Here is a 25,495-nt window from a genome sequence, read left to right as displayed (position 1 = left end):
GCAAATGTGGGCACTTTTCTGGCACTTTCAAGGCCCTTTCTGCCTGCTTCTGAGAACCAGCGGGCTTCTGTCACCGTTTGAAAGTATTTAAGCTGAGTTTGTAGCTGCTACTTGTGGAGTGCTTTGTAGGGACATGCCTTTAGGAAAGCAGTGGGCTCAGAGTCACTTTGCTATCCAGTCCTTCCACTGTGCAGCACCGTGTGTGTAGACACTTGGGTAGCTCAGGTGCTCAAAGCAATATAGCGCGACGCTCCGCCTGGACTCGTTTTTCCTGCTTCCAGCAAACTCAGCTGTGCCACGTCTGGTACCCAAGCTAATTACTGAAGACCTATCTTTGCAATTTCTTCACACTGCTGCATTTTGCAGAACAGGCATTAGGTGATGGAGACCAACACTGGCAATTCAGTTTCTATGAATCAAAAATTTTCTGTTTGCAAAGGATTAAAGGAGGTAAAGGAGGAGAGTGACAGAAAGATGAAAGGGTTTTGTTCAGAAGATGAGATAGTTCCACAAAGCAGTGTTAAATGCAGTGGGGTACACTTCCACAGTTCAGCAATTTAGAAAGATAAATTCTACCTCCTAGACTGCAATGGGGTTTTCTTGGTAAAGTATGAGAAGCCTGTCAATCAAATGGTAGACATAATTGTTCTTTAAGTGACCTATTAACATCCCATTCCTTTTAATTAAAAATTGTATTTAAGTTCTTATTCAGGCCATATTTGAAGGGTAAAAGCTCTTTCCACATGAGGCATGTTGCAGGTGAAATGCTGTCACAAGCTGTGTGACACATGTAAAACAGGAGTGATTGAAGTCCCAGTGCAGCAACATGTGGCTTGCCTTTGGCTCCCTGCTGACACAGAGGGAGATGGAAGGATAAGCAGTATCTCACAGAACCACACCCAAACCCTTTGCATTCCTTGCCAAAGAAATTGCTTGTAGTTGCTTATTGTGGCATAGAAAGTTATAATATACAGCATTTGCCATAAGTGTGTCACTTCAGAGCAAATGATGGATTATGTCCTTCCACACCCCAGAAGTTGTTCTTTGTTCTGTAATTTAAAAATAAATGTTGCAATGTTGAATTGGAAATATTTTGTGCCATACAATAAATTTGTTTTGTTAGGTTGCCTGGGTGTAATTGCAACAATGTCACTGCATTAAACCTGTGTCATGGGGTGATGGTTTCCTGCCCCTACGCCAGTGCCAAGCGCTGCTTTGCTTAGCAGCTCTATTGCTGTTTATCTCCGCCATCCCCTGTGATTATTTTCCTTCTGTGAAACTTTTTTTCCTATTTTGTTCCTTGCATGCTATAAATTATAGCTCTGTTCTAGTGCTAACCACAAATCCCAAACAGTGGGAAGCTCTGCCCTGCCAGAGTGGCTCAGCTGGGAGCTGGTTTTAGGTTTGCCCAAACTTGTCGGTGATACCAGGGGAGGAAGGCGCTCCAAACCGTGACAGTCTGCTGGGCCCCTTCTACCCATCTGAAAATTGATCCCTCTTAAACAGTTTAGAGGACCCTGGGGGTCTTGCAGCTTACATAAAAAATGAAAGCCCTTCCTGTCTTAGAGCAGTGCAAGCAGTCAATACAAAAGAGAAAAATGATCTTTTAAGTGTATCCCATTGAATCCATTATCTCAAGGGCCGGAGCTTGATGCTTCATCAAAACATCATCGTCTTGGTGATACATAGGGGAGAGGGTGAGGGGCATTCAGGGGATTTCAGAGAAAATGCTTCAGTAGTCTCAGTGCCACAGGACAAGCTAAATATGATACAAGCCAGAAAATGAGAGCTGCAGAAAAACTGATATGTCCCTCCTTATAACATACTGAATTTTGCATGTTTGAAACAAGCAAATCTTTCAGGAGAAGTTTTGAGTGTTTCTTTTGTGGTAAGAAACTACTGTTGGACTTTCTTACCACAAAAGTAATTTCTTTGCTTCCAGTGAGAATGTAAATTTGCAGGTTTGGGGTTTTATTTTTTATTTATTACAATGCTAAAGAAAATAAAGGAGAAAATAAAAATCAGTGTTTGTACCATCAGTACCTTCTACCCTTGTTGTGGGAGATAGTGATAGGGTTGAACAGCTCTACCATTACCTCAGTTGGTGTTGGATTTCTGGTTCTCGTGAGCAAGTGTCAGGATTGTTAACTTTTAAATGCTGAAGTTTTAAAAATCTTTTGCATGCCTGTACTAATGATACATATGTTTTTCTTAGACTAGCATGAAAGGAAAATCATTGATTTCTGTTGTTCTGAGTTTGAAGTATTTATAGCGGCACAGTTTTTTTACCAGATTACAGGGGTAGGAGCTGATCTTTTGCTGTCAGTATTTCTTTACTGGAAATAGTAAAAATATTGCTCTTTTGCTGGATTATAAGCAGTAAAACAGAAGAACTGGAATTTGTTTTCAATAACCAGTAGCATCAGTAATTCAAAAATACTATTGAAAAAAGGTGGTTTTTTTGGAAGACAGAACAACAAAGCAGTACTATTTCTGAATGTAACTGAGCTGTCAAACGCACATCCTTTGGGGTGTCCTCCATTTCCTTTGGTGAAAGCCTAGCTTAAATAAACTGAGCAGGAGGCAGAGGGTGTGTGCCTTTGCACAACAACATACACCCAGGTGCTTTGTTGGCCAGGGTGATCCCAAAGGCAGAGCGCTGTCAACATTCCTAATTGGTTATTACCCAATAACACACACCCTCCAGTGTCTTGGGACTACAAAACACTTTTTACCTAGCCTTCCTACATGAATAATGAAGCACTTCAAATATTCATCCAATTATAGTCAGCCTCTCTCTTGGCTAAGGATTGCCAAATGCAATTGGACATACTTCTGACATAGAATTTCAGGCTATATCTATGTTGGAAGGGTTTAGTCATAATTCTTGACTTCTGGGGAGAGATTAGATGTCACCATGATGGTAATTTCTCCAGCCTCAAAAGCTATTGTTTATTGACTTTTGCTATGAAATTCTAGTTTACTAGCGGTATAATGTGGGAGTTTTAGGAATATTTTTTTCATTTTATACTTGAAGCTTGTCACATGAAACTGCTCATGTTTGTTTGAAACAATGAGATGTTTTGCTTTTTCTCCAAGTGCTGTGGCTACAGCTGCACAGGACTGAAGTTGCCATAAAGCATGTGAAAAGCAGTTAATGTTAACTTTCAAACATGTAAGCTATATTTATATTCATCTTATATTTTGCCTGAATATTTTGCTGCCCAACACGATTGACTCCTGATGTGCTAGTGGCTGACTTTTAAATACGTTTTTCTCGTGCCTTGCTAACACTTCCAAAAACAATGTCCTTATCCTTTGTAGAATATTAAGGTTTAATTTTGCTTTACTGGCTTCTCCTGTGTATGAGCTCCCCTGAGTGATAATCTTCCCTGTGGCCTTTCAAAAGCTGATGAGGGTGGTGCTCTGCTCATGGCAGCTTCCAGCTCTGCTGCAGTAATGCCATAGGGAACCGCTCTGGCTCCATTGTGCTGCCACAGAGAAAAGCCCAGTGTCCATCGTTGGAGATGCAAAGGAGATGCATGAGTAGAGAAGTGGTGGCAAATGTTATTCTAGGGAGATACCTGCCTGCTTATTTCCCCTTTGGAAGAGCTTATGGGAAAGGGAAAGGAGAAAAACTGCTGCTTTTCTGTAGCTAAAGCGTATTTGGAGGCTCCACTTTTCATCAGACATTCTCATTTTCCCAGTTTCTAATATTGCAGTCTCATAAAGCTGGGCCTTGGGCCATGCCTCTCATACTGGCCTTCCCTTGCTTAGTAGCTAACCTCGATAAACTCATCAGCAGAGCTACAATTTCCACTTTGGATTAATGGTGTAGCTGAATGGATGCTGCTCTCCCGACCACAGAGGTCTGATTCTAGGTGAGCATTTAATTCTCCTCTTGGGAAGTAGAAATAAAAGCCCTAATCAGGTATGTTTCATGCTTCTCTCTTGGGTAGGCTCAACAAAATGAAGGATGAAAAAGATGCTATTGGAAGTCGCTGCTGTCTGCTGTCATTACAAGGCATAAAGAACTGGTTTGAAAATAGAAACAGCTGGTATGGGTGCAACTTCCAATTGTGTTTAGCTTCCACATGGATCAGTTTATTATTTCCTATTAAAATGCAAAGTAGTCCAATCAGAGGCATAAGTCCTTCTTCCTTTTGTTTATGAATGAAATCCGGGAAAGATGATAAACATAAATGGCCCTGGGAGTGATGAAGAACATATAACAGGTTTGGTACTGTGTAAAAACGTAAAGCTGGCAGTGCAGTTCCTATTCAGAGAAGAAAAATGAGTCATGTTGTTCTGCAAACCTGAACCTGAGCCTGCAGAAGCTCTGCTGGGCCGTGCCAGGCTGTTTCACATTGGGACAACTCATCTGCAGCTCTTCTGGGAGTATTTCTTCCAATACCCTTTTCTGTTGCTGTGAAAGACCACAGAAAGGGCTCTGTCCCTTGACCTTGCATGCCAGAATATTTCTCTTTGCAGTGTGCTTCCACTGGGAAAAGTGATGAAATTTTTATCAGTTAGAAATTGCAGAGGCTGCAGAGACAGAACAAAATAAATGGGGTGAGGTCCCAAAAAAGCAGTCAGTGAAATCTAGTCCTGATAAAGGTCAAGTTTGTTGTAGCACATTGCTGACTAAATGCACATCCATCACAACAGAGAGTTTATTTTCCTCACTGATGTCCTAATATTATTCTGCCGTAGTAACAAAATATTGGCAATGGTAGGGCAGGTAGTGTGGAGGGAGTTGATGCCCCTGCTCTGAAGTGACTCCACATGCTTCAGCCAGCAAGAATGTGTTACTGTCAGCTTTCCCTGCTTCAGCGTTGAGGTGAAGCTGCTTCTTTGTCATGTCTGAGTGTCTGTTTCTAATAAATAAGAAGCCAGTGATGTGCTCCTAAAATTAGATGTGGATTTTAATTTTGCCTGTGTTCACGGACCATGAGGAGCAAACTTGCTTTGGTCTGACTTCAATCCTGCAAAGAAGCCTGAGCTGCTGTCACAGTCATGTGCTGGTTGTTTCTGTGCCCCTCAGTGTTTGTTTAGCAGAGGATTTTCCTGGAAGGTCAACCAGCCCTTGAAGCGCAGTGGAGAAATACCCCTTCCTTTTGTCATCTGTTGTGAGGCTCAGTTCTTCACAAACACTTCTCGGGATCCCTGCAAAGCTGTCGCTGCCTCTGTGTTACCCGTGTGAATATGGCAGACTCGTTCTTTACTGCAGCGGAGATCCCCGGGGCAGATCTCTGCCGGAGGTCTTCTGACATCAAAGCACACGGATAGTGGTTGGTGGCAATTAGAGGCAGCAAAGATGGATTATGTGCCTGCACCCACTGTGGCTGGAGCTCTCGGTGGGCTGCAGGATTCAGGGTTGGAGTGGGCACAGCTGCTGAGCCGTGAGGCTTGGGAAAAGCATCTGATTCGAGGGGCAGCTGCAAGCAAATGAGACCTGTGGTCTTGCTGCTCTTGTTGACTGTGCTGCTGCAGTGTCAGTGGTGATATGGCAGAGCCCAGTCTGACCTCAGGTGCCTTCTCCCTCCTGTTAAAACTCCTCATGGTGCTGGTTCTGCCTTCTCTTGGACAGCTGGAAAGCCCAGGTCCATTTTGCCGCCTGTCTTTACTTGTGCTAGTTGTCTTGTGGTATACACTGAGGGAAGAAAAGCTGTGTAAAAGTGAGGGGCCAAGAACTGCACTATCAGCTTCCATCACAGGACTGTGAGGTTAAAACAAATAAATACAGACTCTTGTGCAGTAGTTAGCAATATTTAATTTGATGGTCTGACTTCCTAGTGAAAGTTGGTTGTTTTAACACATTATCTGTCTCCAGAACTTCTTCCTTTCATGGTGCTAATTGGCTTCTGCCTGCCACGAAAAGAGGAGGTTTTTAGGAAGGTAATGGAAAATAATCAAAATCAAACTATAGCCCCAAACTGTTTGTTGCAACACCAGTGGCTTTTGGAGAGATGGGGCTTTGATGAAACAGTGCAGCTCTTGATTACCCTAAACTATTTTCAGTCTTCTGCAACTTTCGATAACACGGTTCCATAGATCTCCTGTAAAGATAGCAGAAAACAATTTATATCTATGCCTTGGAGTGAGGAAAGGAAAAAAAATCAAAAATCTACCAAGACACCTGGATTTCTGTGAAATTAAAATTTTATTACATTCACATATAGAGCAAAAGGCTATTAACTAAGTACAGAAGTGGAGGGAATAATGCAAGGTGGTTGTAATGTGTTTGATTTTCAGCAGAGGCGAGGGGAACTTTCTGGAACAGTTTTCTGTCCCCAAAAATGTCTGTATTAGAACTTGCACTTTCTAAAACACTGTAGGTTTGAAATTCAGTATTTTTTCTCAGTAAATTCGTAGTTGTTGTTTCTTCTTGTTCTTAAGGAAATCCTTGTCTTTTGGTATACATACCTCGGTTGATTCTTGATCAATTGGGGTTTTTTTTCAGTATTACTGCAAGCTGCAACTTAATTTATTGTTGTGAGGGTTGTGTGGTGTTGGTAGCATCTGGGGAAAAGGGCAGATGCAGTATGGAGAGACCTTTAGGAAATGGTGCTTTATTTGCTTCTGTTGTCCCAAGTGTAGCTATATTTTCCTCTTTTTAGAGAAAAGCTTCACAGTTAAGTGAATGAAATCACAAAAACTTACAAACTCAAGCAGTAGTCTGCTTCATCAGCAGCATATTTCTACTGGTTTAAAAGCAGTGCTCAGCTTAATAGGCATCTTCTTGTTTATTAGCAGCCTGGAACCACCCCAGGAAGATTTTCACTGTTGGGTTGTGCTGCTTTCCACAGGAAGATCACAACGGATGTAAGACATGTATCCTCACTGCTGTAAATCCTCCAGCTTGATGGAGTTAAGCTTATTTGAGTGTTTCTCCATAGACCATTTCCCCCCTGCATTCAGCATTTCTTAGTTGCTACGTGCCAGAGCTGTCGCAATCTTCGGGGTGCACAATCACCGCTGCGGTGGTGCACAAGGTGTGCGTGGAATGAGACCCAGTGTGGGTGGGCTGCCCTCCACGGGAGTCTGTGTCTGTCCGTGGGCTGCAGCTTGATTCTACAGTCAGCTCGCCTCAACACCCTGCTCAAATACTTGAGGCTGACTGCCTGCATTTAGGAAGCAGGGCTCCTAAATATAACTTCGGATGTCGCTCTTCTGTATTCCTGTAGAGAAGCTGTAGCTCAGGAAGAAGGACCAGCCATCTCCTCTGCGTGAGAGTAACCTGAAATGCTGGGTAAAAGAACTCTTAAATTAAAAATGTTACAAATTCTTATACAATTTAGGAGCACTACAAACTTTTGCTCGGAATTTAATATCATGTAAATTTGTAAATTTTTCTTTAATAGAGCCTGACTTTTAAAAAATTGAAATGAGTGTCTAGGAAGAGTGTTAGATTTTGTTTCATTTGGTACAGTTAGTTTCTGGTCATTTTTGTGAGTGGGGTATACACTCACCTTGGCATGGGAAGCTAATCCTGTGCACAGTTTGTGCTTGGACTCTGTGGCTGTTCCAGCAGGGCAGAAGCCTGCAGTAGTGTCCCTGTGCCATCACCCAGCACTTTGGGATGCCCTAGAGTATCTCAAGTGGCAACAGGCAGCTGAATCACATCGTGGATGTTGTTTATTAAAGGAACCATGTTGTAACATTTACTTTTGTCATGTGGTATTTTTGCAGATTTTGCTTTCTACAGTTACGGCATCTATTTTCACATCCATGGATTAATTATTCCTTGCACCACTAGTTTATGGGGCTGTATTGCTTCTGTGCTGTGTCTCACTTCTCTTCCTTTCTTCTCTCTCTGCCTCCTCCACAGGATTGCATCTAACCTACTGTTGGGTTTGGTATGGCTGCAGGGATGATTACACCATGGCAGCATCTAATTTAATAAACAATAAAGCCACTGGTTTGTATATGTAAAGTTTGTCAATGGAAATAATGTTATCTGTGTGTTTTTTTATCACCCCACCACCAGCAAAATGTTCAGGTGTGGCTTTGGCGTTTCTAACCTGTGCAATAAGCATTATTTATTGCTCAGAGCCACTGTCTAAGATGTTTTAGGTGGACTTTCCTGTCCTCTTAACTGATTAGCACGCAGGTTCTGTATGAACTGATTTGGTTAATGGTGTGATATTTCTAGTTACTGAAGTGCAAAAATGACTTCAACCTCTAGCATGGAAGCGATTAAACATGTAAATGTATGGGAATGAGTTATACGGGTATAAACACGTTTCTCTATGTAGACACTTGTGTGTGTCCACACGAGGAATCACAGCAATGTAATTGCACTGGATGTGAGTTATTCAAGAAAAGAGCGGTCCTGTGTTTCCCATATTAAATTCTGTGCTCATAACACCCCCCTCTTCCTTGCCTCTGTTTTGTATGCTTGTATGCTATATGGATTGCCCTTCTAGAATAATTTGTAATCTAGAGTATTAGTCTGAAAGTTCTGCTTTCAGTCAAGGTAGAGGAATCTCTGAGCAGGTGGGCTAAGTAAGAAAGGGAAAACGCAAATTTTTGAAGTATAATAAATGTGCTATTGGGTAGATAGCCTTGCAGCTTCTCTCATTGCAATTAAAGTAAGCTTTATAGGAAAAGAACATTATTTGGGCAGCCAGGGTGACCTTTGTAGTTTTCATAGTGTATGTGTAATAATATTATCTCCAATACATTTGCCTGCCTCTGTGCAGAGAGATGTGTTGCTTATTTACTAAACATGTCATCAGCATCTCCTGTTCCTCCTCAGTTCAGCATGTGTCCCTTGGGCTGTATTTTCTGCATATTATTTGAGTCCTGTTCTGAAGAGTCATTCTTGCGTGCTTTGTTCACAATGTTCCTTAGTCTGGTACCTTCTTGCTTCACTCAAAGGAGCTTAAAAAATTAAGGCAAGTGTGCTTAGTGATAGCATCACAGAGGAAATTTGGCACATGCTTGGACAGAGTTCATTTTTCTAGGTCAGCCCCCATCTACCTTACCTATTTTCCCTTCCTGCAGTCCCTTCCTCACCCATTAGAGCTCCAGCAGATGAAGCAGGGGTCCTGTGGGCAGCAGCCTGCTAGGCTGTACAACCCTGCCTTGTACCTGACTTGAGTGCCAAGTTCAGGGTGCTGTGAGAAAAGAGTGGATCATTAAAATCTAAGGTCTGAAATCCTTCACATAAAGGGAGGTTTGCAAATGCGACTTGCAGGAGCATCTCTAATATCTTAACTTGTGAAGCTTGTTTTGACTACCTTAATAGTGTTCTTTGTACATGTGGTTTTTTCTCCTTTGTCTGTTTGTGTAGGGATTTTAAAAAGCAGATTGAACATCTTTTCCACCTTCCCTGGCAAATTTGTATTCTGACAGTCCAAGCCCAGGGTTGGGACCTGGTAATCTGTTTTACAGGTTTCTGCTGCGCAAGCTAACAGCAGCAAATTGTTGTTCTCTGTGTGAACCGCACTTAAGAAGGGTGTTACAAAGTTTGTGTGTGACTTTCATGGGTATTTATTGAAAGCAGAAGAGTGAGGATGTTTGGGAATACTTCGTTCCTTCATTCTGGGCTCTGGAGGGTGATGTTTTCTGGGAACACAGGCACAAACATAGTTAAGACACAGACATCTAAAAGTTTTAGAAGTGCTTTGTCTCTCTGAATTTTATTCATTAATGGGAAGCTTTTACTTAGGCTTTAATGCAGTAGTGGCCTCTTTCTCTCTCTCAGAAAGCAGTTCCTGTAGAACCCCACCAGAGCACAGGTTAATTGTGCAGTCTCCTGCTTTTATGGGCTGCAATGAAGAAGGAGCTTGTGCAACTCTTGCAAAGGGAAAGGCAAGTGTGTTCTTGTCCTGTCTATGGAAACACGCTGTCCTTTCTCTTACAGAAGGCAGCAGTTAATAAAACAACATCGATGTGATTTTTGGCTAAGTAGTCAAAGTTGTGAAGATCTTGGAAAGCTTAATTCATTATGGTTTCATTGACATGTTTGTAATTTATACGGAAGGAGGTTCCAGGCATGTGAGAATGATGCCAGGTTCTCAAAGTAACATCCTGGAAAGGGGCAGAATTAGCAATATCTTACAGATTCAGCAAAGCATATAGATGCTGTAGTGGGGTCTCTACTGGGTTTGGATCCAGAACTTGTTTGCCACTACTTTTCTAAGGCATTTCATGGAGAAACTTGGAGTGTTCCCTGATTTCCAGTGATTCGTATGTGGAATTTTGACGCTGAGTCTTCTCAAGGATACAGAGGAAATACTGAGAGCTAATAGTGGTTTGAATGAAATTCATGAAAGCTGAGGGGCAAACTTGATGTGCAAAAGAATACATCAAAGGATTTCCCCTATTCTGAGGGGTTTTTTTGTTGGTTGTTTGGTTTTTCTTGATCATGAGTTTTGAAAGGGAAATGGCTCTGGTAGTTGTTTTCCAAGCTGCTTTAACGGTATCCTCTCTTTTGTGGAATCTGCATGAACAGGTTTATCAACAGGGATTTGAGGAGGGGTATTGTTAACAGTCTTTTTATGAAAAAAAAAAAAAAAAGTTGACAGGCTCAAAGGGGGCTGAGTTGAAACTGATATATTTTTGCTTTTTACTTAAATGTGATCCTAAGACACAAGTTCCACTTTTTAACATTGCTGCCTTTGAAGGAGTTCAGTGTTCTGAGTATATAGATTATCATGGCCTTTGGGATGTTGTGCATCCACTGGTTTACCTACTTTCTGGCTTTTGGTATTGAATGATAAACACTCCTGTTCTGCTCCTATCCTCCATTATCTGTACTCACAGCCAACCTGACCATCTTAAACATGATTAAAATATAATTCAAAAGTTATTAGCTAATTATGACGCAAAGTACTTAATTTGCCATTGCACCCTAATAACTTAAAGGTACTCCTGATAGCTCAGTAATAACCATATCATAAGCAAAAGGACACGGTTGCTACTAACTTAATAGGCAGCTTCCCTCAAGATAAAACAAATAACATACCTCAATGAAATCGGATTCAAGCTTAGTAAAATCATCTTGGCAAGCAAAGAGAGTATTTGTTAATTTTTCTGTGAAATGTTATCATTGCCAAGAAAACTTGGTTACAAAAAGCAGAGATGGCAAAAGTATTTGCATGAATAATGGATTTAACATTTCATTGGTTTAAGTGATTTTAGGAAAAGTGGTTTTGATATGCTCTGGAAAACTAGGAAGTTTTTAAGGACTTATTTGCAAGATACCAAACACTGTAGGAGATGTGGGGCTTAAAGGCTTCTAGACTGTTCTTCGGTATATCCAGTGCATGCACAAGCCTGAAAAGAAACAGTAGAGATGGCACTTTAAAAGGCTAAAACCCTGGTGGTCAAGCTGTGACTATGGTCCCTGGGTGTGCAGGGAAGGCCATGTGTGTAGCTCCTTATTGCCTGATGTCCTCACAAATACCTCGAGCAAATTGCCCCGTGATGAGAGGGATGATGGCAGGTGTCTGCATCCTCCTGCCCTGCTCTGAGTCTCCAAGATTTGGCAGGTGGGTGACTCAGGGTGCTGGCTGCTCCCAGAGGTGTCTTAAAGTCCTAGAAGAGGAGAGGGGCTGTGGCACCAGTCTTTGGCTTGGCTGAAGAAACAGCCAAGCAGTCCGCCAATTTGGGGATTGCAAGGCTTAAGTTTTCTGGAGACATATCTGTATGATAGCAAAAAAACTTGAAGGTGTGTTTGGTATGTGAAGACAAGCAGAACTGTGAGGATCAAGGATATATTCAGTCACAGGGTATTCTGAATTGGAAGGGATCCACTTGGAAGGATCATCGAGTCCAGCTCTTAAGTGAATGGTCCGTGCATGTCTTGGGAAGTGTCAGTGACTTCAGTGTCTGTCAGATGGAGGAACCTCACTTTCTGAAAAGTGATGGGGTTTGTGGGGTAAAGCTCCTGGTTTGGGGTGGGAGAACAACTGGTGAGCAGTGGATAGACCCCCCTCAGCCACATCTGAAGCCTGTAATGCAACCTAAAGATTCAGGAGGTTTGGCTGACATGGTATTGAAATCGCTTTTAAAACACTTACCTGTCCAGCCTTGTGTGAAAAAATGCAGATTAGGTTTCAGCCTGTTCCTCTTATCAGTCTGCATCTGCCTGGTACACCAGAGCAGAGAGAGAAGGAATATGGTAAACAGAAACTCCCTGGCCCATCCATGGTCTGGGGTAGTGCTTTCCTGGCCTCACCCTTGTTACCATCTTGCAATGTGGGAGATGGTTTCCATCTACCTGCAAATACTGTTCTCTGGTCATGAGTCAGCAGCTCTCAACATCCCATCCCAACTATTTACTCCTTTCTGTTCTAAAATGTCAGCATTTCTACCAGTGCCATTTGTGTCTGGGTAGATGATGGTCCTGATTCCATGGTTTGGGAACGAGGGTTTGAACAGCTCGAGGGAAGCCAGTGACGGAGACTACATTTTTGTACTGGCTTCTGTTGAGCATTCAGGCACCCTACACCCACTAGGGTGACTGATTGTCAACCAGCATGTTCTGTACATCAGGGGAGTTGCTGTATTAGCTCTATTTCATGGTGTAATCATTAGTCCTGGTGTGAAACTCCTAGGTAGCTAGGTCACCTCTTTAGCAGGGAAAATACAGCTTTTATTTTATTTTGGAAAAACTTATTTTTTTGGGCAGACAGAGGTTAGGATGCTTCTACTGACTTGTGGTGCCTTGACTGTCCATTTTTTAATTCACCCCTGTGTTTGCTGTGACCCATGTGGCCACCTTTGTTCCACTGTCATTTCGATACACGTCTCTCATTCTCCATGCTCATCTGTGGCGTAGAAAGACGTAGTTTGCTCTCGTGTCAGGAGCATTCCTGCAACATGACTACACCATGTTGTGCAATTCATACTTTTCCAGTTAATGTGTCAGTTTGTCCATCTGGATTAGATCCAGCAACTATTAGTTAATTTTGTAATATGTCTGATTGGCTTTCATCTCTGCTCCTGATGCTGCCTCTGATCAGGCAGGTTGCAGCAAATCCCATGTTTCTCTCTTTTTTCTTAGTTGTTTGGTTTGGTTTTTTTTTTTGTCTCTAGTTTGTTCCCTGATGATACCATGTCACTCATCATTTCAGATCCTTCCCATCTGCTCCTCGCATGCTTTGCTCTGCCTTTAAGATTATTCACCACTTTTTGTCGATCTCACTTCCTTCTAAATGCCTCATGAGCCCTCTGAGCTTGCCCCTACCTTTTCTTTCACTGTCATGCTGAAGTAACAGTCTTAAGATATTTGAAATCTTCTCCATGTTAATGATTCAGTTCCTTAATCTTTAGCAAATATTTCTACAAAGATTTGACATCCTTTTACTCAGTATTTGGCATTTATCTATTCTTTAAAATGCCATGTAACATTTTTTTTTAAATTTCATAAGAACTGGTGTTTGAATACTTCTTCCCGTACATTCTTCTTCTCTTTTGGCTCCTATATAAATACTTTTTCTATAGAAGTTTAATGAGCTTTTAGGTTTTAATACATTTTTCCCCTGTTACCTTTGCTTTATAATTATTTGTATTAATGCACCTTCTCATAATATAGGAACTGTATGTGCCAAGAAATTCCTGAGACTCATGGACTTGAAACCTTAAATTAAATGTAAGAGGAAAAAGATAAGAACAAATTATAATAGCACTGAGAGCAAGAGATTACAACAGGGTATTTGGTTAAAATGCAGTTTTCGTAATATATGTTCCTGAAAATTGCAAATGTATTCTGTAATGCTTATGAGCCAACTTTTGTTATGCAGAATTATAAAGGTTGCTATGTATTCAGTCTCTGTGGATCCAAATGATGTGAGTTATTCAAAAAAGAAAAGCAGGTTGATACTGTCAAAGTGGTTCTCTGAAAAAAAGAATAGAAACCTCATAATTCTCCACTTGGGTAGGATAACATTTCTCACTGGCAGGGACACCACTTCAGCTGTACTAGCTGCTAGGGGACAGTGCAAAATTATATAATTTAGACATACGAGGAAGTAAAATTAAATAGCCATGAGATGAGCATACCATTAAACAGATCTAATTTATAATGGACTCTTATGCAAATTGCCTTTGAGCACTCAGTGAAAGAAAATGAAAAGAAATTAATAAGGACAGCTCGGACTAAAAAGTTGCAGAGGAAAAAAAAGTAAAAGCTTGTTACAGCTCACTCTCCACACACTCCTGAGTGTTAAATAAGCATTCCCATTAGCCACATAAATATAATGATGTGATAATAAAACTTGCACTTAACTTTTAAGAACCAAACTCCTAATCACTTTGCTGCAGTGGCTCCAAGCAGATGAGTAAGATCTCAAATAAAGTACATTTACTTTGTCATGTGATTCATTATTGGAGGGACAGAGATGTGTTTTCATGAGTATTTTGCTCTTTGCTAGCTGCTGAATATCCACCCTTGGTGAAATCCAGGCAGTTACTTGCCTTGCCATTAGTGTGGGATTGCAGGTTCCAGGGCATCACTGATGCTCCTCCTGCTGCACAGCCCCCTCTGATGGGTTGAGAAAAGGACTTCTCACCAGTTTTCTTCCCTTTTTGTTGTTCTGTGAAAGACGTGGGGAGCACGGAACTCTGGCGGCTCAGAACTGTTGAAAGTAGTTTATTGCAAAAGATTTTCAGTTAGTTCGGAGTTTGTAGTTTCCTCTGATAAAGGTGTTAATATAAGAAGTTATATACTGAATATATTCAATTATAAGAAACCTGTATTTTCTCAGAAGAAAAGTTTATTTCTGCCGTAGTTTGAAAGTGATGTAATATTCTGCATGTTTGCAAACATCAAGGCTTGCAGCTTTTCCATGTTCCCTGGATCCTTTTGATTACAGAAATGAAGAATTTTAGCTCTGTCCAGTGAAGCCATTAAAACAATCTGTAGAACTCTGTCATTTTTTCTTGGCATTAAGAGAGTTTTGCAATAGTTGACTTGTTTAATTACTACTGGCCATCTTCTTCCTAATTATTGCTGCTTTCCCACATTTCCAGCTGAGGCAGAATATACTAAAGTGAAGTCTTTTCTCTTTATGTGTATAATAATAATAATATATTTAAATATTTATACAATGAGAGATCAAGGCTATAAACGCACTATGTATACAGTTTTGCTGCAGACAGTATATTTTTATACTTGACAAGCAAGACTTTTTTCTGAAGAATTTGAGAAATCCTGCCAACAATGTCATCTTCCTGTGCTAGCTTTTTGGTATAGAAATGCTGTTATGGGTGTGCTGATCTGTGGGAAGAAAGATTCATCCCTGTAGTATTTTATGGAATTAAAACAATGATATTTTCCATTCCCTGTTGTTTTTTCTCCAGTAAACAAGGGCTTGTAGCTATACCTAGTTTGTGTCCTTTATGTAAAACCAAATTCTCACACGGAAACAGGGTTTTCCACTGCTTATATTTTCAGCCCTTGAAGCATTCGATTTCTGACAGTGGAATATGATACTTAAAGCCACAGACATTAATTATTACCCATTGGAGGTCGCACTTTCAACCCATGGGACATTAATTTTCCTGATATATGGAAAATTCCAGCCTGTTAGTTTTAATTAAATATTTCAGAAGCACATTTTCTTGTAAATGGACTACAGTTTCTTATCCTTTACCCTTGATATTTGGGTAATTCTGCATATAATTATCATCTTATTTTACAATCCTCCTTCAAAGTGCTCTCCTGTCTCGAAACTCTATTCAGCTGTTACATATTTGTCATTTAAAACAGAAAGGTGTCTTTGCCAATCATCAGCCAACACTGTCAAGAAGGAGATGGGGAAAAACATCTTTCAGGTTTTCTTGGGAAGTGAAATTATAATGACTTACCAGTCCTTTCTTGTGCTAGCAAACTGGTGTCTCTTAAGCATGCATAATCCCAGTGTGAGACCAAGCAGGAGTGCCAGCAAAGCTATGGGGGGCAGGGAGGATGGAGATCAAATTGTATTGTACAGAGGAGGTGACAAGTGAGGCAGGAGAGAGCGCTTCCCACTGTGCCCCCGGGAACACAAGAGTTCCTGCTGAGGATGCTGGGAGGTGAGGATGCTGGTTGTTCCCCAGATGCTGGCATAGCCCAGTCTCCTCTCCTGATGGGTGTAGCAAATGCAGATCAGGAGCAGGACCATGTCACCAGATTTGGATCCCATAGTACCTCAGGTTTTTTCCCTGAAGGCCACATGAAGGATGCTGGAATCTGCATTTTCCCATCTGAAAAGGAAAAAAAAATTTTTTTCTTTACAGATGTCTCTCTGCTGGGGGTCTACCCGTCCAATGCTGTTCTAATATGTGAAAGTGTATTGCAGAGTGATCCTGGGAGGGGATTCAGGAGGGAACTGGGGCTTTGCAGTTCCTGGGATTTTGCTGCTGCTGCTGTTGCTGCTGCAGAGCAGCAGAGCACTAGGGCAGCGCTTTCTGTTAACGCTTCCAGTCCATTCCCAAAGCCATTCAGGTCCCAGGTAGCACTCCCAGTGGCTGAGCGCTCTCCTCAGCATTATGGTTTTGTCTGAAGGCTCCATCCTCTGATACTATCTTGCTCTTCTCTAAACAATTAATAAAATGGAGACAAAAAGCCTAGAGGTTTAAAATATGTAATTATACAAGTAATTTAGAACTAGGAAAATGCTGCAGAAACCAATTACAATTATACATTTCAGTAATGACTGACTTGGCCAAATACAAGTTTTGTGTGTGAATTCCATGATAAATTTGAAGATGACATGCTTGAGTATAAGGGAAAATTAATTCTAAATGCTGAGTACTTCCATATTAGACATAAAATGTGGCTCACACACCACGTGAACAGGAGCCTGTGTTATATGGGGTGTCGCAGCTCAAATTTTGAGCAGCAGGGCAGGCAGTAACAAGTCTTTGAGGAAGAAAGCTTGAATAGTTCAAGGGATGGCTTTGAAAAAAAAAAAAGTTCTGTACCTGCTCATGATGCAAAATATATTTAATTCCTTATATGTTACAGATTTCAAGCAACATGAATTGATTCATGCATTTATTACAGAATTGTAGCTGGGGTTAATGGAGTTTTATTTCTTTTCTGGTCTCCTCCCAGCTGGTGAGAAACTATAGATGAAATTTGTATTCTGTTCACAACTTATATATATACCTGCTCCAAGCACAGACATCATTCCAAACTCAATTTGGGTTGCCTGTGCCAGTTTCAAAGGGAGGATATTTGGCTGTTGATGCAACACAGTGTATGGTCACCTGGAGCCCTGCCGCTCTGCAGTTCCCTGAGACCCTGCTGCAAGCCCTGCTGCCTCCCCCTCTTTGGGAACCACTTCTGTCTGTTGCCTCTTGAATGCCTTCTGGACATCCCCTTCTTCTGGCCAGTGGATGGGACATCTCAGCCTGGGGTGCTTTGTGCAGCCAGGAGGGCTGATCACCTCTGAGTATTCGGTGGCTTTTTTTTTATTGCTGGTAGTGGGGGTTCATTGTTTATTCACTGCTTTTAAAACAAAACAAAAACAGTGTGCCACGACTGTTTGTAGTCAAAAAGTGCTTCCACATTGCGCGTACAGACACACGGACAGGCACACAAAGTCAGACCTGCCAATCACTCCTGCTCATTTCATTGGGAAACCACCAGTGACTCAGGAGTGTTTTGCAAATGCCTCAGTGCAGTGACAAAACATTTATTTGGTGTTATACTGAGGATTTTGTTTGGCTTTTTCAGCCCTTCCTATTGCTCTAACTAAAGCTGGTTTGGGAGGCCCACATCCAGAAATGTATGTGTACTCAGTGGTTGATGTTGCAAGACCTGTTGCCAAGCGGAGGCTCTCTAGGTGGCTGCGTGGCTCTGGTGGTCAGTGGGTGGTGTCTAAAAGCTGAGACATTTTTCTGTATTATTTGAGTGTTCTGCTTGATACCTGCCACAAGAAGGTATTACATTAAAGCATTACCTCACACTGAAATATTATCAACTCTGTTATATTCCCCCATCTTTATATTACCACAGTGTGCTGCCCCTCATCTTAGCTGTGCCTGCCCTAGTGTTGGTTGCAGTAAATGGTATCCAAAAAGTGACCTGGGTTTAAAAAACAATTGAAAATAAAGCAAAGAACCAAACCAAACTACTCCTCAGGTACAGCTTCCAAACTAAATCAAGTTCCCTATGTCATGCTCTATAAAGCAGAATGAGTCAGTCCAGGGCGTTGGAGCATCTAGAGGGGATGGGCTGTGCTGAAGGGGAATATCAAAAGAGGTGTCCAAAATAATTGAGGGGTTGTCATCTTATGAGATACAGACTGGGGCAGTGAGGTGGGTGGGAGAGACTGCTGGCCTGGCTTCTTCCCTTCTACCTCTCCAGCTCTGCTGCTTGGAACTCAGTGAGGCCATGCTGGAAAATATGTGGCTTACACAGTGGTTTGAAACCAGCCCTTTTCTAATGAAACAAAGCCACAGAGCTGCTTCAGTGAAGTTTGCATGGGAGGATTTTGTAGCGCTGGGCTATTTGAGCAGTTCTTGAGCTGAGCTTGGTCTGACTGTGCTCCTTGTCTCTTGTTTCCTCTCCAGAATTGGCCGGCTTTTCGATGGCACGGAGCCCATTGTCCTCGACAGTCTCAAGCAGCATTATTTCATTGACAGAGATGGGCAGATGTTCAGATATATCTTGAATTTCTTAAGGACATCAAAACTCCTCATTCCTGATGATTTCAAGGTGAGATTTCAAGGGACTTGGGTGTTTTGCATGTACCTTGGTAAAGCAAGTATCCTGGTGTGTAGTCAAAACAGAGCCCTGAATAGGGAAGGTGGACTTGCAGGGTATGGTGTTTGATTTCAGGTACATGGCAAAAGTAAGAATGGGGTTGCTACAGTGGTGTCTTCCTTTCCTAGAGTGGCATCAATATTAAACTTTCCCCTCCTGGCTATAGTGGTAATAAAGCAACCTTGCCAGATTTGAGCCAGGGAAATGAAATGTTGTACCATACTCATGGAAACAGAAATGATGTTACAATCTGAAACTGATTGCTCATGAGCTTTGCTGATTACTTGTCTTCTCATGAATTTTTATGCTTCCCCAGTGATTGTAGCAGCTCCAGTTTTCACTCCCACACTGAAATTCAGAAAATGGTGTGTGAATCACAATATTGACAAAATAAACTTAAACTGCACACATGGTAATATTTGGGCATTAAGCCATAGAATCTTTTCTCCCTCAGACTCTTGAACGCATACTGCAAGTTTAATTTTGGAGTTTTAGAGCAGTCAGGAATGAATAGTTCTATGTTTATTATTTAAACTTTAATAAAGAGCCTACTTTTTTGGTTTTAGGTTTTAGTAACAAATTGAATTAATGCTAGTTCAATGTCAGACAAAGGCTATAGAGGCAGAGCTTCAGAATCCATGTGATGTTTATCTGCTAGTAGGTATGAGGGTTTATATGTGGTGTCTTTAGTCAGAAGAGATCCTTCACTTAGTGATCACAGATCAGTGCACCTGGTTCACTGCAGGAAATGCAGCAATTGGGATTGAACAGGAGAGGTGATGAGGCGGGGATGCAGCAGTTCACGCTGCTATGCAGTCCTTTTCCCCTTGCAGCTGAGACAGGCGTTCAGGCATCACAGGTGTGAGGCTGAGTTCAAGAGCTGTATTTCAGCAGCCTTTGAATCATCTGCTGTAGACGCATCCTTGCTGCTCCCATAGTGACAAGGGCAGATCTCCCTGAATAATGTGGGAGTTTGGAGCAAACAGATAAGCATCATTTCCTTCTGTTGAAGCCTTAGCATGGCTTTGTGCTGCTCTTGCACTTCTCCTGCAGGTCATCAGAAATACAGAAAAAGGAAAAGCCACCTTTCATCCAATATTAAGAAATTACATATGTCGAGCTTTTTAAACACTTAAATATACTGTAGCTGTGTTGAAATTAAAAATGTAATTCCTGGCAAGTTCAAAGGGGTGTCCTTCCCAGTTATACTTTAAGGTGTACAAAAAAAACAGTGATTAAAATGAACACTGTTTCTTGTTTCTTAGAAATACATAGGTTACATTACATTTTTGTTACACAATAAATGTAAGCAGTATTTTTAACATGATTTTGGTGTCCTCATCAAGTATTTGGTTTCTAGTTCAAATTCAGGACCATTTTTACTGTTAGCAGGCTTCTCTTGTCATTCTGTTTCTCTTTCATCCCTAATTCTCATGTATCTCTTTTCTCTGTATAAATATTTTCCAAATGGTTTTATGCTCTTACATCTAGAAAAACAATATTTTAAAAAATTTATTTTAAATATAAAAAATGGCAGTAGGCAGACTCCACATCATCAGTTCTAAATTACTTCTGCAGTGGCTATGCCTAGAAATGCCTTCCCTCTGCTCTGGCATTTGAGATGATGTAGTAAACAATACTAGTGGCAAAATAGGGAAGTATTAAAAAATACTTAATTTTTAAAATGCACTAATATGTGCAGACATTATGCAAATATCTGAATCATTTTACACTAACAAACATTGCAGGCTTCCTCATTTACATTCTTATACCTGTTATAATGCCTGCTAGTATTGCTGTAAGACACAATGGATCCTAGTGATGAATTTTCTGAATCCTGATTGAATTCTGTTCCATCTGTTCAATGAGATCATTATTATATGACATCACTGTGGGGCTGAAATATGGGGAAAAGTGAGATTTTTTTTTTTTTTTTTTTTTTTTTTTTTTTTTTTTTTTTTTTTTTTTCTGGAGACGGGAGTTGAGCAAGCATAGCCTTTCCTTACTCATGCAAGTGCTGCTATACCCATTGTGTTCCAAGTGGCTGTTGGTTATTTTTTGCTTGCACTGTTGCTTTATTACACCTTCCTACACAGTCATTAGGAGCTCTGTCCAAAGGGTTCCAGACCTAGAGCACCATCGGCCTGAATATCCATCTACCTTAAGCAATGTCTCTCTTAATTGTGCACAGTAACGTGTGTGTCTTTCAGGACTACAGCTTGTTATATGAAGAAGCAAAGTATTTCCAGCTTCAGCCCATGCTAGGAGAGATGGAACGGTGGAAACAGGACCGGGAGAGTGGCCGCTTCTCAAAGTCTTGCGAATGCCTGGTGGTGCGAGTTGCCCCAGATCTCGGCGAGAGGATTACCCTGAGTGGAGATAAGTCATTGATAGAGGAGGTGTTCCCGGAGATCGGGGATGTGATGTGTAATTCTGTCAACGCCGGCTGGAACCACGACTCTACACATGTCATCCGATTCCCGCTGAACGGATACTGTCACCTCAACTCAGTGCAGGTAGGACGTCACACGTGCAGTTTTTGAAAGGGGGCTGCTGGCCAGGTGCCAGTGGGCTGACCCTGTTCCATGTCACTGGAGTGCTTTGGTGAGCAGAATCAGCTGGAGGCTTTAAGCAAGTTACTTACTTCTGTGTGCTGAGTTGTCTTTCTCCATTCAATTCATGTATCACCAAATCTCTTTGCAAACAAACTACAGTAGTGTTAGAATTTTCTGTGGTCGTAGAGAAAACCCTTCACTTTCACTTCCAGTGTTTTTTCCTGATTTTTTATAGCATAGTAGAGGCCTGTTGCAATTGATAGGACATGGGATAATGATTTAAACTAAAATAGGGTTGATTTTTACTAGATAAAAGGAGGAAAACTTTTCAGTGAGGGTGGTGAAACACTGGAACAAGTTGCCCAGGGAGATGGTGGATGCGCCATCCATGGACATACTCAAGGGTCAGGCTGGACAGGGCTCTGAGCAGCCTGATTTAGTTAAAGATGTCCCTGCTCATTGCAGAGGGTTTGAACTTGATGATCTTTAAAAGTTCCTTTCAACCCAAAGTATTCAATTATGCAATGTAGCAATGTCTAAAATCAGTAGATATTATGAAATGGATAAGAAAAGATCTGGGAGAAAAATGCAGGTAATTCCTGGAATAATTGTAATCAACTTCAGTGTTAGTGTTATGTTTTTATCCTTTGCTGGTTAAAAGCAGCCAGCCTCAGACACCTGCCTGCCCCTAGTTAGCACATCCTGCATAGCCAGCACTTCCCATGTGGAATCATCAATGGCACAATCAATGCTGTTTGATTTAAACACATCTAAATGCTGCAGGCTTATGGGTGAGTTCTTTTACAGAACAGGCTTGCAAGCTGAACTTGGCATATTTCCATCTGCCAGGTCTCACTGTCCAGGTAGAGAATCACAGTCATTAAGGTTGGAAAAGATCTCCAAGATCAACAAGTTCAGCCTTTGATCAAACACCACCACATCAACTAAACCACAGCACTAAGTGCCACATCCAGTCATTTCTTGAATATTTTCGGGGATGGTGACTCCACCACTGCCCTGGGTAGTCCATTCCAATGCTGAACCACCCTGATAGTGAAGAAATTCTTTCTGATGTCCAACCCAACCTGAATGTCCCCTGGTGCATCTTGAGGCCATTTCCTCTTGACCTGTTGCTGGTTTCCTGGTAGAAGAGCCTGACACCCACCTTGCTACAGCCTCCTTTGAGGTAGTTTGAGAAGGTCACCCCTGAGCCTCTTTTTCTCCAGATGAAGCAAGCTGAGCACTGGGTCACACTCTGAAGGCTGGCCAGCCACTGCACTCATGCTAGCGCTTAACACAAGGATCTAGTAGACCTATCTAGACCATGTTATGCTTGGACAGTTGTCTCTTACTGGCCTTGGCTGTCATGTTGAAACATCAAAATTGTTTTGTCCTAGAGATTAATGCAAATTTAGGATAGCCTTAGATGTCAGATTACAACTGAAAAGAAGTTTCAAGGATAGCTGCTTATCTATATCATAGGATAATTATCAAGGCAGTTATATCCTTCAGCACTTTGTTACTCATTCTGATGCTTACATTTTTGTTGCACAAATAAGAATTACAAAGCATATTTACTGATGTGAAAAACCTGAGTCAGAGTGGCAAAATATGTACAGGCTTCAAAATATATACAGTCAGAGTGGTAAAATATGTACAGGCTTGTGTAATGATCCCACATTGACAATGGGAGGACATAAGTATCTCCCAGTACTAATAAAAATGGGAGACAGGACAAGGACCACCAATAGACCTGAAGGGTGAGGTACAGATCAAATTGATTGTCCAGGGCTGAGCTAGGTTCCAGAGTTGCTTCCACCACATTTTTTCTCAGGACCCAAGTTCGCCTTTTTTCCAGTGGCTTGCACTGACACATTTGGGCAGGGGCAGGGGATTTTGGCATATATTGTTAAAAGCTAAAGATCAAATGTGTTTTGATCACTGTTTCCAAGTCTCTTTTCCTATCCCTTCCTTTTTTATGTGACTGCTGTGCAATTAGCCATGCTCAAGCACTTTGGAAAGACATTTGCCAACCTGAAGCATTTTATATAAAGGTGTGGCATGTCTTCTTTGAAGCATTTTTAAACCCCAGCTTGCTTCTTCCCCTGCCCTAGTCCTTTGCAGTCTTCTGCCATTCTGCCTGCCAGTGTTGCCCAGCATGCATGCAAGCCAGTTTGAGAACTGCTGAAACAGCTGGGAAAGCCATGGTAGGCACCAGATTCCAGCACAACCCTTGTGATGTCTGGCCATGCTGAATAGTGGGTCCCACATCCTCTGGGGTCCAGGAGCATCAGCCCCTTCCTTGTGTTTGGCAGCTGTCAGGCTGACCCTGGTAAATCTCATGAAGTCTCCTTCACAGTTGAGGCAAAGGAAGCCCAGAACAGGTGAAGATGGTGACAAAAGTAACAGAGTTGGTTTTTAAGTCTTTACTAAACATTATGGTAGGTTTTCTGAAATTAGGACTGTTGTTATCTACACTGTCACCATTTAGTTGTGGTGTTTGCTCAGCATCTGCTATGCAATCGTGTATTTGCTCTTTTGTGTTGTAAATTCTGTGAAGCAGAGAATGTGTTTTTCTACTCATGTTTCTGTGGCCAGAAGAAGACTGGATTTGTTGGCAGTATTAAGAAAATAAAATAAATTTTTCTTCATTTTTTTCTTTTTCACTGCTTAGTGGCTATAGTCAGCAGAAATCAATCCAGTACAGTTAAGCTATGTAACCACGTTTTTTTCCCCCTAGCTGAATCTATTTGAAAACAACAGTTATTATCATTGGACAGCAAATAGCCTGTTAATTTACTTATACCTTGGTGTTTGTTTCCTCTTTTTTGCAGGTACTTGAGAGGTTACAGCAAAGAGGGTTTGAGATTGTTGGCTCATGTGGAGGTGGGGTGGACTCTTCCCAATTCAGTGAATACGTACTGAGACGAGAACTCAGAAGGACATCTCGTGCACCCTCTGTCATTCGAATAAAGCAAGAGCCTCTGGACTAAAATGGACATGTTTCTTTATGCAAAAAAAAAAAAAAAAAGGAAAACAAAGAGGAAAAACAAAAAGGGGGACATTTCATGTGCAGTCTGGACTCCAAACAAGTCCTGGAACTAAAATTGAATAAACGACACATTTATATCAAATATAGAGACCACACCTGAATTCATATGGGAACACTTGGAATAGTAGTGATAATAATAACCTCAAGGTATAAAAGAAAACACACACACACACACACACACAAAATATGTATGTATATGTATGTCTGTACATATATATATGTATGTATATGTCAAAGGGTAGGAAATGCAATGACAAAATGTGGTAGATGAGGTTGGTGCTGTGATGGCCATTAAGTGTCCCAGGCCCTTCCTGGGCCCACTTAACGGTGTACAAGCCATTGCCGGGGGGGATTCATGGACTGTTCTTCACCCATTTTCATTGCCGAACAGCCATCCACTTTTTAATGTGTACACACCTTGACTCAACTTTATTTGCATATGGAGGTTTATGTCTGTCTTTTTTAGAGGTGGATGGGCAGGTGTTCAGGAGACGACCATCCATTGCATTGGAAAGCTGAAATTTTAAATGTAGTTTGTACAGAAGTCGCACACTTTTTGTCAGCCCTCACAGATGTGAAAGGTTAACTTTTCTTTTGAATGAGTTTTTTGTTGTTTTGTTTTGTGTTTTTCAAAGGGGGCCAGAATAATTAATATTTGGTAGAGATGCTCTGGTTTGAATCTGCTGCTTTCCTACAATTTTTTCAAATTTTATAATGTATTAAATACAATAAACTCCTGTTTAAAATAACAAGGGTCTGGTTTAAGCAAACAGAAGCAGAGAGGTGGGATTGCACTGCACTCCAGCATGTAGAGGAGCAAGGCAGTGGGCAGGCAGAGCTGCCTGCACAGGCTGGAGTGAGTTTAAGGCAGCAGAGGCTGTTGAGGGATCTACTGGTGTGGTGCACATGGCTGCTGTTCCTCCAGCACTGTCCTGTTTGGAAGAAAAACTGTTGGTCAGACGTGAAAATAGCACCAGCTCAGCCTAGGGAAACCCATCAAAAAATGACACCTGGTTCTGTAACCTTCAGTGTAGCAGTGAATCCTTGCATCATTCCCTCTTGATTAAGGAGCTGGTAGCTTTGAGTCTCCAAGCCCTTGCCTTGCTGAGTGTTAGTCAGCCTGTTTGCATTTCAGGTAGCTCATTTCTCTTGTTTCAAGCCATTGTTCTCTGTCTAGAG

At 41.5% G+C, this 25,495-nt stretch overlaps 1 protein-coding gene across 3 annotated transcripts in view; it reads left to right on the top strand.

The window, feature by feature from the left end:
- Window positions 1-25,065, top strand: part of KCTD1 (potassium channel tetramerization domain containing 1) — a 67,136-nt gene extending 42,071 nt beyond the window's left edge. For all 3 annotated transcript variants that reach the window (XM_041399432.1, XM_041399430.1, XM_041399431.1), the window contains exons 3-5: window positions 18,517-18,661; window positions 20,920-21,225; window positions 24,099-25,065. In XM_041399432.1, coding sequence (XP_041255366.1) covers window positions 18,517-18,661; window positions 20,920-21,225; window positions 24,099-24,257 — 610 coding nt within the window. In that variant the 3' untranslated portion in view covers window positions 24,258-25,065. The remainder of the gene's footprint in view (window positions 1-18,516; window positions 18,662-20,919; window positions 21,226-24,098) is intronic.
- The last annotated feature ends 430 nt before the right edge of the window (window positions 25,066-25,495 follow it).

This window comes from Onychostruthus taczanowskii, unplaced genomic scaffold, assembly GCF_017590055.1.
Source record: "Onychostruthus taczanowskii isolate IOZ18803 unplaced genomic scaffold, ASM1759005v1 scaffold16, whole genome shotgun sequence".
Classification (NCBI taxonomy): domain Eukaryota; kingdom Metazoa; phylum Chordata; class Aves; order Passeriformes; family Passeridae; genus Onychostruthus; species Onychostruthus taczanowskii.
Note: the sequence above shows the minus strand (reverse complement) of the source record. Positions and strands in the feature narration are given on the sequence as shown.